General features: G+C 38.8%; 1 protein-coding gene across 1 annotated transcript in view; it reads right to left on the bottom strand.

Moving 5' to 3' along the window:
- Nucleotides 1-15,021, bottom strand: part of adcy8 (adenylate cyclase 8 (brain)) — a 94,922-nt gene that overhangs the window by 23,546 nt on the left and 56,355 nt on the right. Inside the window, exons 8-12 of the mRNA XM_036563538.1 lie at nucleotides 11,354-11,551; nucleotides 10,136-10,236; nucleotides 7,669-7,870; nucleotides 4,451-4,543; nucleotides 3,609-3,796 (exon numbers count right to left, since the gene is read on the bottom strand). Of these exons, the coding sequence (XP_036419431.1) occupies nucleotides 3,609-3,796; nucleotides 4,451-4,543; nucleotides 7,669-7,870; nucleotides 10,136-10,236; nucleotides 11,354-11,551 (782 nt within the window). The remainder of the gene's footprint in view (nucleotides 1-3,608; nucleotides 3,797-4,450; nucleotides 4,544-7,668; nucleotides 7,871-10,135; nucleotides 10,237-11,353; nucleotides 11,552-15,021) is intronic.

Raw genomic sequence — 15,021 nt, forward strand, 5'->3', positions numbered from 1 at the left:
AACAGTAAAATATGGTGGTGGTAGTGTGATGGTCTGGGGCTGTTTTGCTGCTTCAGGACCTGGAAGACTTGCTGTGGTAAACGGAACCATGAATTCTGCTGTCTACCAAAAAATCCTGAAGGAGAATGTCCGGCCATCTGTTCGTGACCTCAAGCTGAAGCGTACTTGGGTTCTGCAGCAGGATGATGATCCAAAACACACCAGCAAGTCCACCTCTGAATGGCTTAAGAAAAGCAAAATTAAGACTTTGGAGTGGCCTAGTCAAAGTCCTGACCTGAATCCGATTGAGATGTGTGGCATGACCTTAAAAAGGCGGTTCATGCTCGGAAACCCGCCAATGTGGCTGAATTACATCAATTCTGCAAAGATGAATGGGCCTCCACAGCGCTGTAAAAGACTCATTGCCAGTTATTGCAAACGCTTGATTGCAGTTGTTGCTGCTAAGGGTGGACCAACCAGTTATTAGGTTTAGGGGGCAATCACTTTTTCACACAGGGCCCTGTAGGTTTGGATTTCTTTTTCCCTTAATAATAAAGATCTTCATTTATAAACTGCATTTTGTGTTTACTTGTGTTATCTTTGTCTAATATTTAAATTTGTTTGGTGATCCAGAACATTTAAGTGTGACAAACGTGCAAAAGAATAAGAAATCAGGAAGGGGACAAACACTTTTTCACACCACTGTGTATGTATGTGTATATATATACATATATATATATATATATATATATATATATATATATATATACACACACACAGTGTTCAGGCATAACATTATGACCACCTCCTTGTTTCTACACTCATTGTCCATTTTATCAGCTCTACTTACTATATAGGTGCACTTTGTAGTTTTACAATTACAGACTGTAGTCCATCTGTTTCTCTGCATTTGTTAGCCCCCCCATGGACCCTCACAGAGCAGGTACTATTTGGGTGGTGGATCATTCTCAGCACTGCAGTAACACTGACGTGGTAGTGGTGTGTTGTGCTGGTACGAGTGCATCAGACACAGCAGTGCTGCTGGAGTTATATAAACTGCTCAACTGCACAAATTTGGACTAGATTCACATTACAAATATACTAATTATTTGTAATGTGGATCTAGTATCTAGTCTAATACTACCAATATATTATTTATATATTAATATATTATATAAGGTTAGAAATACAGTAAAATAAATACAGACATGAATGCAGACATTTTCGCACAGTAACCCAGCTTTGCCTACATGTTCTCAAGTACAATAAATACATCATCAAATATCAATTCCTCGTACTGGTCAAATCAGTTTAAATCAAAACATTTGTCGATCATTTTGAGCAATTATCTACTAATACTGATATGATTCCAATAGTATTATGTATTCTTCAAATACACACATACCAAATATACACATAGCGAGTTAATCCAAGAAAGTGTTAAGGTGAGTTAAAAGGTCAGAGTGGGTGTTCACAATGAATACAGAGTGTACTGGACACCTGCTGACAGTGAGAAAGAAAAACCCACAATGGTCACTGAAATAACTTGAAATTGATAAAAGTAATTATGAACAAAATTTAACTGCAAATCAACTAAAGAAAATCAGACATTGCTTTTGAATTGTGGTTCAACAGAATAATTTAAAAAAACAAACTAATGAAACAGGCCAGGACAAAAATTATGGTACCCCTAGAAAAGATTGAAAATAATTTGACCATAGGGAATCAGTCAGTCTGCCTATTTACAGGGTGAAAAGTAGTCACTGTGCTGTTTGGTATCATGGTGTGTACCACACTAAACATGGACCACAGAAAGCTAAGGAGAGAGTTGTCTCAGGAGATTAGAAAGAAAATTATACACAGACGTGTTAAAGGTAAAGGCTATGAGGTCTCCAAGCAGCTTGATGTTCCTGTTACTACAGTTGCAAATATTATTCAGAGGTTTAAGGTCTACGGGACTGTAGCCAACCTCCCTGGACGTGGCCGCAAGATAAAAATTGATGACAAATTAAAGAGACGGATAATACGAATGGTAACCAAAGAGCCCAGAACAACTTCCAAAGAGATTAGAGGTGAACTCCAAGGTCAAGGTACATCAGTGTCAGATCACACCATCCGTCACTGTTTTAGCCAAAGTGGAAGACGACCGAGGAGGAAACCACTGTTGAAAGCAAATCACAAAAAAGCGAGACTGGAATTTGCCAAAATGCATATTGACAAGCCAAAAAGCTTCTGGGAGAATGTCCTTTGGACAGATGAGACAAAACTGGAGCTTTTTGGCAAGTCGCATCAGCTCTATGTTCACAGATGCAAAAATAAAGCATACAAAGAAAAGAACATTGTACCTACTGTGAAAAATGGAGAAGGCTTGGTTATGTTTTGGGGCTGCTTTGCTGCATCTGGCACAGGGTGTTTTGAATCTGTGCAGGGTACAATGAAATCTCAAGACTGTCAAGGCATTCTGGAGTGAAATGTGCTGCGCAGTGTTAGAAAGCTTGGTCTCAGTCGCAGGTCATGGGTCCTCCAACAGGATAATGACCCAAAACATACAGCTAAAAACATGAGAATTGAGAATGGCTAAGAGTAAAGCATTGGACTATTCTGAAGTGGCCTTCTATGAGCCCTGATCTAAATCCTACTGAACACATGTGGAAGGAGCTGAAACATGCAGTCTGGAGAAGGCACCCTTCAAACCTGAGACAGTTTGCTCACGAGGAGTGGGCCAAAATACCTGTGGACAGGTGCAGAAGTCTCATTGAGAGTTACAGAAAGTGCGTGATTGCAGTGATTGCCTCAAAAGGTTGTGCAACAAAATATTAAGTTAAGAGTACCATCATTTTTGTCCAGGCCTGTTTCATTAGTTTGTTTTTTAAAGTTATTCTATTGAACCACAATTCAAAAGCAACATCTGATTTTCATTAGTTGATTTGCAGTAAATTTTATTATAACTTTTATCCGTTTCAAGTTATTTCAGTGACCATTGTGGGTTTTTCTTTCTTTAACGGAAGGGTACCAACAATTTTGTCCATGTGTGTATGTATTCAATCCTCAGATATTTACAAAGTTTTTTTTTGTGATCTATTCATTTTATGATTCTATTTCTAGATTATTTTAACTGGGCTAGAAATAAGCCAAGTATATTGCTGCTGTCAGAAGAAAACCCTGTATCTCCATTCTTGGTGTTTTTTTCAGTTTTTGACATAATTTGACCATGCCTGTTGCCTTGTACATTGCATGTAAATTTCATGATGAATAGACTAAAAAAATGACCCAAAATGACCTAGTTCCATTGACTTACATTAAAAGAGCATGTTTTTTCCTTTTTCTGCATTTTCTCACATTTACCAGTTCACCCAGTACTGCTGTAATATTAGTCAGCAGAGGGTGACTGTCTGCATAGTAGTCAACATAAAGTCTAGATGACAAACATAACAACTGAATGGAAAGATAACAGCTACTCTGTTTTCATTCTTTTCTGCTCATTATAATATAAACAAGCTAATAATCATAGGTGTATTATTGGAGGTATTATAGCTGATCAACTCACGTTACCATAATATTAGCCAGTGTTAACCTGCCAGTCCATGTTGGGCCCTACTGCATGTGTGTGTGTGTGTGAGTGTGCTTACCTCTGGTTGCTGAAGTTATCGTAGCTGGAGATGGTGTCGTAGCGAGTGAACAGCGAGTGGTAGAAAGCCTCGGTCAGTAGTGAGTAGATGGCGATCATCAACAGCAGGATGACCAACTTCAGCACAGAGTTTAACCGCAGAAACACGGCACACGTCACCATCGCCAACACGCCCGTAAACACAAAATACTGTAAACAATGAACGACAAATCTGCCCATGAATACAAAACACTACAAATAACCAACACTCCCATAAACAGAGAATACTCAACAGTAAAACAGAAACACCTGCAAACCTAAACAACAAACATGCTCATAAACACAAAACACTTTAAAGAATACAGAACAAATACAAATGCCTGTAAATACAAAGTACAGCAAACAGTCAAGTAGTAATTTAGCCAAAACAGGACAAATAATAAATGTCCCACAAACATAAAGATCAACAAACATTTACAAAACTGAAAATTGTTTTATCATAAATGACATGCCTAAAGTACTGTGACCATAAATAATAACACATAAATAATACATTGTATTAAACAATACAAACAACGTATGGCTTATAAATTTAAAACACAAACCAGTAACAATTATACCAAGTGGCACTTGGTATAAATGACAAATACAAAACAACATAAGTGTAAAATTTAGTATATTAATGTATGGTCTATTTAGAGCTTTATATATACGCAGAGTCGTGTGCAAAAATTTGAACACCCCTTCAAATTACATGCTTTGTAAGTGAAAATGACTTAACAGATCATCTGCATCACTGGTTGCTTGGTGGTGATATTTCTAGGGTCTAGTTTACAGGGGTTCTGTCACTGTAGAAGAACAGACCTCTGGGTAGAGACAGCCAGGGATGGAGGCTGAAGCATCAAATGTGCCGTTCCTGAACACGTCCCAGATGGATTTATCAACATTACACCACAACTAGAAAAAGACAAAGGGAAAGAAACAAAAATGGCACACATGTGGCAAAATCTTCATTATATATAATGAAGCAATTTTTTAAAACTATTCCACTTGGCAACAAGTGTGTTTCTGCTTCTACTTTAAAAAGAAAAGAAAAAGGTAAACAATTGAAAAAGGTTCAGACAGCATTGTATAATATTGCTAAATATTTTGCAATATCATACCAGTGCTATCCAAACCTCATAAACATCACCATATATCCTTTGAATAGAAGCAATTAAACCTAAATACAATAAAGAGTAACAAGAACTTCTTATTTTGAAAAAAGTAATTTTCAATTCCATCACCAGCACTTCTGATTTAACATAATGAATTGCTGATGAGCCAAACCAGGTACTGGATGATAACTAATTAAATTAATACTGGGCTGCTATGATGAGAAAAGGGTTAAATGTTTGGAGTGGGTTAAGTGAACCCACTGACATACATAAAACCACTACTTACTGTACTAATGTTGTTCATTCAAATATTAATGCTTTTTCTGTGCAAATAAATGCTTAATGCCACAATAAATAGCTTTTTAATTCTAGTTTTAGTGCCTAAAATGTTTGCACAATACTGTACATATCGCCATTATATAATATAAACAGGTCTGGTTCTGAGACAGTAAATTAATGGTTTTGGTCTTGTCTCAGTCTCAACATCACTTGGACTTAGACTTGTCTTGTTCTCGGGGTAAGGTGAACTTGGAAATTGTTCTCAAGACCAGCTGAGCGTGATGCCTCCTTCTTTTCATTATTGAATATCAACAGTATCTTCAAACCAAACAAAACAGTCCATTCTCTGCATGTTTTAATAAAATCTGTTCTCTGCCAGTTGAGGATCTAATTGATTTTTCCATGATGCCTTAACTGGGTATTATTTGTCTGTTGGTGTTCTCTGCCTCCAAAATTGAAACATCACTGAGGGCAGATCAGAATGTTGTTATTACAGTATTTCATTTAATGATAAAAATGGATGCATGTTGTTTGGTTTATCATCAGTTGATTCAGACTCGCCTCTAATGGTCCTGACTACAACACTTACGTACACACATTAACTGAAATCTATATTAATAGGCCAGTTTATTAAACACTGTGCTGTTTGTGGAATTATCTTTGATTGTTATATTCTTTAGTAACAATAGTCTACTGTTAATGCATTTGTTAGTAATAGTAATATAACTGTATTAAATGTAATACATATAAGTTGGTGAAATGGGTTGAATAAAATTGCATGTGAATGAAACATCGGATACTCACGTGATGGGAAAAAAATTAACTATTTAATATGATTAAATATGAGTCTTGGTTTATCATTTATTACCAAGGTCTCCCATGAGAATGGATATGAACATTCCTTAAAGAAAAAGAGGGTGATGAAAATGCAAATGAACTGAAAACTAAGGTATTATAATACGTCATCAAATGATCTGAAAAACCATTATCACAGAGTTGGTTTCTTGCATCATTTATCATTTAACATTAGTCATTTTTGTTACATGCCTCATTTATCATTTAAGTTGACGCATTTTTGTTAATTCCGCCTCTCAAGGCTAAATGTCAGTCAGAATGTTCTGCCCACTGACACTCAGTGAATCACTCAATGCTCCACTGCTGCTGCTGTTAGCGGGCAGAACTTTTTGACTGACATTTAAACAGTAAATGAGGCAAGTAACAAAAAAACAGCTTAAGTTAAATGATACATGATGCAAGAAATCACATATGACTCAACAGATAAAAACTTACCAAATACTTCGGTTATTTAGCGTTTTAATTGTCAACACCTTTTATTTTAGCAAAGAACATTTGTTAGGACCATGTTGGTGATAAATGATAAACTGTGGCTCATATTTTATCAAATCAACACAGTTTTAATCAAATAAACTTACATTTTTAATTCTCTTGCATTTTTACAAACTTCTATTTAATTCATACTATCAGTTTTATCAGAGATGAAAATTTAAGATTCCTTGCTTGAATTTGACAGGTTTTTACTTTTTACACAAGGTTTACTTTTGTACAGTGCAATGCGTGCGGCTAATTACGAGACTAAAATTCTCAACTAAAGACTCAAGACTCCACTCAGACTTGGACTTGCATGATGTGACGTGTGAACATCTCTGAATCATATTCATTTTTCTTACTTCCACTTCTCATACTGGGTTAATGTATATAACGCTGCAGCATTGCTTTGTGAGTGCAGAATCCTGCAGTGCAGTATTTGAGTGTTTATCCTGCTAAACCCAAATTAGCTTATTAATTGTCTGATGAGCTGAATTATGTGTTAAATCAGAGACATTATAAAGAAGGAGACTGGTTCACTGGTTGGAAAATGAAAGGGAAAGATTGTAGTGCTCATTGTGTCTGTTTACAGGGAAGAATCAAGAGCCAACTGGCTTGCTGGAAGTCACAAGTGGGAAAAGTTCCCCCTCATCGTGGACATTTGTCCATGCGCAGTAGTCAGAACAAGCAGAAAAACATTGCATTATTATAAAGCCAAACGCCACAAACTACTTATGCTGTCAGATGTTATCAGTGCTTTTAAATACGTATTTGAAAAGTTAACGTGACTTTTAGTTTGGGGTTAATATGTCTTTCCAGATTCAAAGCGATGGAGCCTGGTCTTGTATGTACTGGAAAAAGCTGCCCGGTGGCATTGCTGACATGACCACCAAGTGTACATACTTCTCTATGAGGCCTTTGGTTAAATTCACACCTAGTCAGGGATGTGGGAAGATGTTTTAAGTTGGGGTTGCTGAAATTTTGAGCAGCACATATGTGACATTTATTTATTTATGCTTATTTACATGAAGCGGAATATTCCATTCAGTACTATAATGAGTCATCAGACAACAATATATACATACAACTGACACATCAGACCACTTATGTAAATCCTCTCTCTGCTCTCTCATTCTGGATGAACTCTGCAACCAATCATATTGTTGTTATCCTCCGCATCCCTGGAAGTAAAACAGCACTGGGAAAGCATGACATTGAACTTCTAGACTTCTCAGTGTACCAGTGCTGTCGACGCTGTGGATAATATAGAACTGGGCTTGGAGGTGTGTGTGTGTGTGTGTGTGTGTGCATCAGACTCACAATGTTAATAATGGCAGCCAGGAAGTTGATCAAGATGGAGAGGAGGATGACAACATTTCGCGCCGTGTACGTCTCGTTCACCCAGCAACACGCCTTACGCAAAACCAATGGCAGACACTTGTAGTCCTCCGCCGTTGTCACAACAACCAGACAGCAGTGCAGTAAGATGAGCACAGAGAACTGGATCACCATAGTTGCCATCCTATAGAGGCATACAGAGTCAAGGTTACAACCTGTTCTTCACAGTAGTTTGGAGAAAAACTGTGCATGTACATATTACATGCGTGAGTGAGTTAGAGGGAGGATAAGTGGACCAGATGTAATAAGTTCTTGTGCTAAACGGATGTATTCATGTTATATACAAGCCTAAATTTGCAGTTCACGTGGCAGAAAAAAGCAACACTTTTCTCTCTCTCATGAAGGTGCATCTGAGGGTCACACAAAACATGGGAGGATTGAAAAAAAATAGGTGGAGATATTGGATAGCCGACTGATTCTGTTTTGACTTGTTGGGTGTAAATTTTTGCCTCCTGAGTTCACGTAGGCCCCATTCAAGCCTGACACTGACATATGCCTTAAGTGACCCAGGAACCACTGAACCAGGTTCAATGAGTCTTGGAGACGCTTTGTGTTCTGATCACTCAGGCCACCTTCTGGGGTGGTCAGGCACGCAAATGACCACATAACATTTGCCAAGTGAATGTTAAGTGTCCCGAGATATCCCGGACAAGAATGCAGGATCTCTTAATCAACTGCTTCAGAACAGCAAAGACAAAAACAGCTGCTTCACATAGCTTCTTTCTTCCTCTCCTTTTTGTTTATAAGCTCTGTTCACAATCCATGTTTGTAGCAGTCAGTATATACATACAAGGGCTTACAGGCCATTTTTGTCTGACATCATTCTCCTCAGTGAGACACTGATGTAGTAAATACGCTTCTTCCAGTCACAAAATCCAATCATGTGGTCACTGATGAAACATTCAAGACAGATGGAAATGGCAAGTGTAAAAGGTTATGCATCTTGCTGTCCAACAAGATGGATGTTAATGGGGTAGACCAGCCTAAAACAAGAGTTCACTATGTTATTTGTGTTATTCTGCAGCACAGCATTAGATCTCTCAGCCTTGTCCATTTTGCAGAATTCAGAATTTTCATGTTTTCACTCATTCAAGTTGTCTCACTACAATAATCACTATGCACTGCATCATTGTGTGCACTTATGAAAAGTCTTCTTTAGGCCTGTCACAATTATTACATAATCGCTTAATCGCAATTATTTGAAATGACTGCAATTATCTGTGAGATTTGTGTGAGTGTGCTTGCAGTGTTAATTCGACAGCACAACCAGTGTTAGCTACTAAATAAACATAGCTAGCAAGTTAGGTGGCTATTCAGCCAGTCTAGCTACTTTAGGCATGTATTTAAATAGTTGTATACACCGAACAAGAAAAGACAATTAAATCATTAATTGCAATTATTTGTATGACAATCAATCGTCAAATATGCAAACAAACCACTAACGTGTTCTGGGTGGTCCACTGGTAGTTAAGTAGAGTATTAGACAAAATGCCACTTATAATCACTGCTTTCCACTCACAGTCCAATTTACTTATTATTTTATCTTTCGATTGTAATCCTTTGTAAATTAGTTTAGCAAATAATTTTAACAGCAGTATCATAAAAAGCCAGTTATACAGTTGTAACTAATCTAGCACAGTGTCAGCAACTATATTTTCAACAAAATCATTTTATATTAGGCCTAGTCATTCATTCTTTTTCTCTCAATTGTTTGTAATATTTGTCTAATTTATTTTTCAAAATAAAAGTCTGAAAATCTGCTTGAAGAGATTTAAAAACTTGTTAGACCTTGTATGCAGAACAATAATCTGGGTGGTCCAAGAGTGGACGAGCAGTGGCAAGGGGGGTGCCGACCTTATCAAGCCAGTGGACTGATACATGCTTGCTATCTGGGATGTAGCTAATTCTAATGTTTTTAGCATATATGCTGGCAGAAACCTTTTTTTTTGCTTATATTTTCACTCTTTTGAAGAACATGTAGCTTTGCTTAACTCTTCACATAATTCTGTGTAACTGTAGACATTTGATTGTGCTCGCAGTGTTAATTCAACAGTACAATCAGTGTTAGCTACTCAGCAAACAAAGCTAGCAAATAAGGTGTCTAATCTAGCCACTTTAGGCTTGTATTTTCATGGTTGTATACACTGAACAAGACAATTAAACAAGACAATTAAATCATTAATTGCAATTATTTATCTGACAGCTAATCATCAGCTGAAACGTCGTGATCATGTCAGCTCAAAAGTGCTTGGAAAAAAGTCTGGTTCCATTGACTTACATTAAAGATAATGTACGTTTTTTTCTTTCTCCTGTAAAGTTGTCATTTTGGAGATACAAGGTTTTGTTTCAACAGCAACATTATCTACACTTGGTCCTGTGTCTGTGTTACCTTGCAGAAGGCAGTAGGCTCTGTATTGCTGTGATGAAGAGGAGTACGATGAACGCACACACCAGATTCGACTTGAACACCTCGTCCCTCATCTGCGAGTACTGTGAGAGAAAAAATACATACACATTTATGAGAATGGCTTTTATTACATTTCCCACAGTCAAAACACCTTACATGTGACCATGTTATCACTACTGAGGAGAGAGTGGATATTCTCTCCTCTCACACACTCACACGCACACACACACACAAACACATACTCTCCTTTGCTCTCTGTCTCTGGGTGGTGGACTGAAGAGAGGACGTGTGATGTAAGGGTTTGGAGGCAAGGCAGACCACACTGATCAAGCACAACATGTGTTACACACAGCAGAGGTTAAAGGTCAGCTCAAACACGTCAATGAGGCACCAATGATCATGTAAAAGACAAAGGGATGCCGAACCTGGTCATGAGTAACCAGAGGGCAGTTCAGTTAAAGTCAACTATCATTGGCCAGCAGCCAGTCACTGATTCACAAATGCATCATTTATCAGTCCTGCTCGCATTAAAAGAATACTGCGGTGTTTTTCAACCTAATCTCTATCTGCTGAATCTGTAGCATATAGTCCATCACCGCAGACAGTAATTTTGATGCATTTCCATGTACTTAGTAAAAGAAAAGAAAACCCATTGACTCAACACACACTCTTAATAGACGTCAATGGGCAGGTGCTGAAGTATCAACAAGTCAACAAGTGCTATTGTAAATGATAATCAGCCGTGCGCTACACATTCAGCAGACAGAGATTACGCTGAGTATTCCTTAGAAGCTTCACTGTTGGAAAGCTAAGAAGATGCTGATGTTTTAAAGGCAAAAAAAAAAACTAAGACCAGTAAAATATGTTTGTATGTGTGTGAATGTGTCTTCACTGGGAACACTAACACACAGCGCCCTTTTGCTTACTCATGACAAAGAAATGTCATTTAGAGAGTCAGAGAGAGAGAGAGAGAGAGAGAGAGAGAGAGAGAGAAACACAGAAAGAAATACAGAAAGTGAGAGAAACAGAGAGAGAGAAATTGTGAGAGAGAAATGGCGAGGGAGAAAGAGATAAAGTGAGATAAAGAGAGGAAGACTGAGAGAGAGAGAAAGTGTGGTAGCAGAGGTGAAGGAGTTGAGGTGGTGGTGATGATGATGATCATGGTGATGAGGATGATGAAGAGCGGGGGTAGCTGGCTACCTTGTGCTCCAGGACGGCTTCTCTAAACGTGAGCGAGAAAGGTGTGATGTGCTGTCGTCGGAGTTTGTCTCCGCTGCGCAGTGCGATGGTGCTCTGCATGCGCGCGTTTATTTCCTGCGAGCCGGCGCGCACATGCAGCGCCTGCGCCAGATGGTTGGGGAGCAGGTTTATGGAGTGACGAGTGAGAGCAGCCAACGTCTACAGAGGGAAAGCACATGCAGCCTCCGTGAGTGTGTGTGCGAGCGTCTGTGTTTGTCTTTGGAAAGTTCATGCAAACTACTAAAGCAAGTGAAATGACTCAGAGGCAACAACTTAAACATGCTGCACTCTTAAAAATAAAGGTAAAAAGGGATCTTTAGGGTGATGTCACACACAACTTCTGGTTCCTTGAAGAACCTTGAAGAAGGGATGGTTCCTTAAAAACTCAAGTGAAAGGTTCTTCTATGGGAACAAAAGTGGTTCTTCTAAGGCATCACTCTAAAGAACCTTTTGGGCACCTTTAAGTTGAAGAGCGTAGTTTTGTGCATATTCTTACAAACATTTTGACCAGATTTCGATGGACAGAAAAATGATTTTTTTTTCCATGAGGGTGTGTGCAGGTGTGCTTGTCTGGCTGTCTTTTTATGTATGTGTTTTATATGTATGTTTGTGCAAGAGAGAGAGAGAGAGAGAGAGAGAGAGAGAGAAAGAGAGTAAGCATGTGTTTATACATATGTACGGTACTTCACAAAAGTCAATGCCCATGTTTCCATTAATTTCCAGTCAAAATGGCCATTAAGCATCATTCATTTTTCAGGACCTTGACAACCATGCAAGACCTGGTAGACCACCAACACTATCACCATCAGATAAACAGTACTTAAAGCTTTCATCTTTGAGACAGAGGAGAAAATAAAGCTCCACTTCAAATCTGAAAACATTGGCAGGTGTTTCTTGAGAAGACAACTCAACACTATGAGTCTGAAAGGAATGTGCAGCTGTCAAGAAGCTGTTACTGGTAAAAGAAAATAGACAAAAAAGAAGATGGCTGCAAATCAAACAAAGAAGCTGCTGGACTGTTGGACAATGGGCCACCCCGGAGTCCAGATCCCAGTCCAGTGGGGAATCCTCAGGGCCTTCTAGGCCTTCAGAAAAAGCCTAATGCTTTCTAGGAACAAAAACATGCATCTGAAATTTTTAGTTTAACATTTTTATTTAATATTTCTTTCGTGCATCTATATACTGAAAAAGCAGTCCTCACCCCTATACCAACCTCATGGATATGAATAATTTTATCAGTGCACCACTGTAGCTTCAATAAACATAGATGAGCCAAACATTACGCCCACCTGCCTAATATGCCTTTGGTCCTGTTTTTGCATGCGACCAAAAACAATTCTAACCTACCAAGAAATGGACTCTATAAGACCTCTAAAGGTGTCCTGTGGTATCTGGCACCAAGACATGAGTAGCAGATCATGTCAGTTTCGTGGTGGAGCCACCACGGATCAGACTTGTTGCTCCAGCACATCCCACAGATGCTGGATCAGATCAAGATCTGGTGAATTTGGAGGCAAGGGCAACACCTTGAACTCTTCATCATGTTCCTCAAACCATTTCCAAACAATTTGTGCAGTGTGGAAGGATGCATTATCCTGCTGAAAGAGGCCACTGTCATCTGAGAATACCATTGCCATGAAGGGTTGTTGGTTTGCAACAATGTTTAGGTAGGTGGCAACTGTCAAATTTACATCGCCGAGCCTTGAGTGCCCAACGCTGTCACCGGTGTGTGGTTTGTCTCTCACTGGACCACTGTCAGTAGATACTCACCACTGCTGTTCAGGAGCACCCCTCAAAATGCTTTGACCCAGTAGTGTGGCAACAGTTATTTGGCCCTTGTCAAAGTCACTCAGGTCTTCACACCTGCTCATTTTTCCTGCATCCAACACTATGAGAACCAACTGTTCGCTTATCGACATGTGCCACTGTTACAATATAATTAGTGTTATTTGCTTGGTCTGTGAGTGGTCATAATGTTTTGGCTCACTGGTGTATGTTCATAGTGCAGGCTAATCACTACAGTTAAAAAGAATCTCCCAATCAGAGTTCTACAATTCCAAACATGTGATTCAAATCATCAAATCACTGCTTTCCAGAGACAGTAAGAACTGTGTAAAATCAGACATGTGCCCAATGGTAGTGTGTTTTATAAATACCAATTTTCCCACTTATAAATAAGTGAAAAACCCAGGATTCTAAATGATACGTCCATATCGTCAGCACATCTTTCAACAAGCACCTCAATGGAGTGAAGTCATATTAACCATCTGGTATGCTCAGCCTTCCCATGAGCACTGAACGCAGTGTTGGCGACTGGGCAACTCATTAGCATAATTAAGTCATTATTTCAATAGAATGCTAAGATACGTGCGTGTGTGTGTGCCTGTGGTAATGTCACTTCATTATTCCTCTCTCATTAGGGCAGTTCTCCAGCTAAACTAACAGCCTTGCAGTATGTCCCCTATGGGCCTCCACAAGAAACCTTATTTTTCACACGTTTCTTTTTGTGACTACAGAAAAAGGAGAACAAAAGAGAACACAACTGAGAGAGAGGAAAAAAAGAAAATAAAAGCGCAGGCAGGGAGACAAGTGCAAAGGAACATTGTTTAGATACTGTTTAATTGATCTCTCACAGTTCTATCCAAAAATACTTCCTTTCATAGCAACTTCCGTACTGGAAAAAAGCCATTCAGTCTAATGAACTGTGGCACGCTTTGCTTAGTGTGATATCATTGTCTGAAATGTCTCTGTATGCTGTAGCTTTAACATTAACATTATCTTTCATTGTAACCAGGGGTCTAGTGCAAACCCTGAACAACAATCCCAAATCATTATCCCTCCTCCACCAAACTTTACTTTTTCTCTTGGTATTAGCCAAACCCAGATTCATCCATCAGACTGCCAGATAGTGAAGTTGTTTTCATCACGTTTCTATCACGTATGTGTACAGCTGCTGGACTATGGAAACCCATTTCATTAAGCTCCCAACTCACAGTTCTTGTGCTGACGTTGCTTCCAAAGGCATTTTTGGAACTCTGTAGTTAGTGATGTAACAGAGGATGATAGGCCACTTTTATAGGCTACACACATCAGCACTCAGCGGCTGTGCTCTGTGAGTTTATGTGGTCTACCACATGGTTGTGGTTGAGTTGGTGTTGCTGCTAGATGCATCAGTTTCACAATAATAGCACTTACTGTTGACCATTTAATCTTGGTTAACAATGCAAAATAATGTAATTAATCAGGATTATTTTCATTGTTTGACAGCGCTAATATTTTGACAAAAAAATTACTTGCATGCTACAATTTTTCACTAGGTTGAGTGGGACTTTGTGTGAGCCAAGTATGGATAGGTCAGTGTTCACCCACCATGGCAGTGGAAATGTCAGTATATGGAGAAGGGTCATCATAGGAGCATGACTAAGAGGAAGCATGACAGAAACATCACACACACACACACACATATTAACAAATTCATGCATTTTAACAGATGGAGTAAGCCCCGAGCTCAGTCCCCGCTACGGTCCTGACTCATACAAATAGTTCTACTCAAGCTATGCTCACATACAAATACAAACCCACAATCTCTCTCTTACATACATAAGTCCAGCAGCAGTTAGTGGTTAGCT

The sequence above is a fragment of the Colossoma macropomum genome, unplaced genomic scaffold (assembly GCF_904425465.1).
Source record: "Colossoma macropomum unplaced genomic scaffold, Colossoma_macropomum, whole genome shotgun sequence".
In the NCBI taxonomy this organism is placed as follows: Eukaryota; Metazoa; Chordata; class Actinopteri; order Characiformes; family Serrasalmidae; genus Colossoma; species Colossoma macropomum.